This window comes from Amblyomma americanum, chromosome 11 (assembly GCF_052857255.1).
Source record: "Amblyomma americanum isolate KBUSLIRL-KWMA chromosome 11, ASM5285725v1, whole genome shotgun sequence".
Taxonomy (NCBI): domain Eukaryota; kingdom Metazoa; phylum Arthropoda; class Arachnida; order Ixodida; family Ixodidae; genus Amblyomma; species Amblyomma americanum.
The window spans coordinates 88,037,105-88,039,455 of NC_135507.1; the positions used below are offsets into that span (position 1 = coordinate 88,037,105).

At 57.8% G+C, this 2,351-nt stretch overlaps 1 protein-coding gene across 1 annotated transcript; it reads left to right on the plus strand.

Annotated features, from left to right (window-relative positions):
• Nucleotides 1-219: 219 nt before the first annotated feature.
• LOC144111370 (transcription factor Jun-like) lies at nucleotides 220-1,384 on the plus strand. Its single transcript, XM_077644651.1, has one exon. It carries the CDS (start codon nucleotides 351-353, stop codon nucleotides 1,206-1,208), a length of 858 nt encoding a protein of 285 aa, XP_077500777.1. The 5' UTR covers nucleotides 220-350; the 3' UTR covers nucleotides 1,209-1,384.
• The last annotated feature ends 967 nt before the right edge of the window (nucleotides 1,385-2,351 follow it).

Genomic DNA, 2,351 nt, shown 5'->3' on the forward strand with positions numbered 1-2,351 from the left:
AATATGCGAAAACAACTCTCCCCTTTCCTCATTTCCGCTTTTCCTGGAAACAACCAAAACAGTGACGGCACATCACGTGAACGTCATGACATCACCTCTAGCAAATCACGTTGCTCCTTTATGATGTCAGATGGAAATGACGTTTTTACCGTCAGTGGGTGAGTCACCAGTTTATAAAGGCGAGGCGGGGGGGATTTGCGCGTGACTCACAGCCTCACAGTCGTGTTGGGCTTCGCTTTCGCCCCGCAGTGTGTGGTGTGCGTGTATCGTGTTTTCGTGGTGCATCGTCGCGCGGCCCGCTGAGTTTTCGCGTAGCGCTGGAAGAAGGGCGCGGCAGGCGTGCGCCGCCGATGGAGACCACTTTCTACGAGGACAGCAGCGGCGGTAGTAGCGCACGGCCGGCGACCATGCACCAGCCAACGCAGCAACAGCAGCTGTCGCGGCGCGACGATCTGAGCTCGCGCAAGCGGAGCATGACCCTGGACTTGAACAGCGCGGGCCGACCCGAGCGTAGTGCCAAGCAGGCTCGGTGTTCGAGCCTACTCACCTCGCCCGACCTCAACATGCTGCAGCTGGCGTCGCCCGAACTCGAGCGACTCATCATCGCGCAGAACGGACTCGTGACTACGACGCCGACGCCTACCACCCTGTTCTCGCGAACCGCGACCGAGGAACAGGAGAACTACGCGCGCGGATTTGTCGACGCGCTCGCTCAACTGCATCAGCAACAGCAGCAGCCCCAACAACAGCCGCAGCCACAACACCAGCCTTCCGTGCAACCGATTCAGCTTACGGGCCCGGACGTGTCGGACTCGGGCGCCTCGACCTCCAACGACAGCTTCATCCTGCCTTCGTCGTCCGAGCACTCGGCGGCGGGCGACTCGACCAGCGGCGTGAAGGACGAGCCCCAGACGGTGCCTCGGCTCGGAGCCACGCCGCCGCTGTCGCCCATCGACATGCGCGACCAAGAGAGGATTAAGCTGGAACGCAAGAGGCTGAGGAACCGTATCGCCGCCTCCAAGTGCCGCAAGCGAAAGCTCGAGCGCATCTCGCGGCTCGAGCAGAAAGTGCACGAGCTCAAGACGGAGAACTCTCAGCTGGCCGCCGAGGTGAGCTCAATGCGGGACCATGTGTGCCGACTCAAGCAGGAGGTTCTGGTGCACGTCAAACAGGGCTGCCAGATCATGGTCGCCCCACCCGTACCGTAGCAGCTGACTCTCAGTTTTATACACTCGCCTCACACAGTGCTGTACATAGGACTGCCGAATCTCGCATTCATCGTCACCACAGATAACACGCCGCTGCCAACGCGGAGACCGGACTCTCGAAGCGGTGGGACCTCCCCTTTGGGCGTGTCCAATAAACGCCTTTTGTGTTGTAAAAACGTGTGTGTGTGTGTAAGCGCGCTGCTCGATCGCGCTCGCTGCCCTTTCGCTTTTGGAGGCCGTGCTCATGCGACGCGTTGTCCCCTGTGCGTGTGCGCACGGCCTGCCTGGCTCCAAGGTCGGCGAGCGCTTTGTCTCCGTTTCTTTGTTTTCACGCCCTCTGTTTGCATGGCGTTCGTGTGCTCGAACTCGCGCGCGCGCGCGGCAGTCCGCGGCATAAAAATGCCGTTGTTGTTGAGGAAGTGCCGAATAGTGCTTGCCGACAACCGCTTGAGATAAAGATCGCCGCGATCAGTTCGGCTTTCCTGACTTGTTTTCCGACACCCGAAGCTCAATCTCTCTACGCGCTATCGTATAATCGGCAGCAGCGGTAGTTGGGAAAACTTTGAACCGTAATTCCGAGTTTTTCTGTGATCCTATGGAGCGCTAACGGAATGCGAGTGTTGCTGCGGAACTTCCGGTTTCACATCTGGCCGAACGGGGTGGTGGTACGCGCACGGAATGTTCTCACCATGCGTCATACCTGTTCTGCGGACATGTGTTTTCCGTTTGCCTCGTATGATGCAATTGACTCTGGGGAGTGAGCGCTAATTAAACGCTCGCCCGCCGGACTTGCGTCGTGGTAGAGCGTAACGCGCTTTGAATAATTACTTTCCGCGGGCCCAAGATTCGCTAGTTGTGATTAAAACGCACCGTCGGGGTTGTAGCTTGTTCTTCAGCTCCTTGGATGTTTGCTTTTTTTTTTTTTGTAACGGTTCGCAGACGTCGCAGCTGCGCTTTCTCTTCAGAGGGCGAGGCCGCGTAGCTTAGCGCACTGTACGCCCTAACGCCCACGGCGTTTTTACGCACTTCGGCCTGCTGTTTTAACTGGGAACGACGGCGCGTTATCGATGGAAAATGTCGCATGTGTGATCAAGTCGCCACGTTTGCTTTATTCTTTTATCGTAGCTAGTGGAAATGAACCAC

Bases quoted from the DNA above. Each gene is read 5' to 3' on its own strand.
- LOC144111370 (XM_077644651.1), top strand. From the start codon at position 351: ATGGAGACCACTTTCTACGAGGACAGCAGCGGCGGTAGTAGCGCACGG.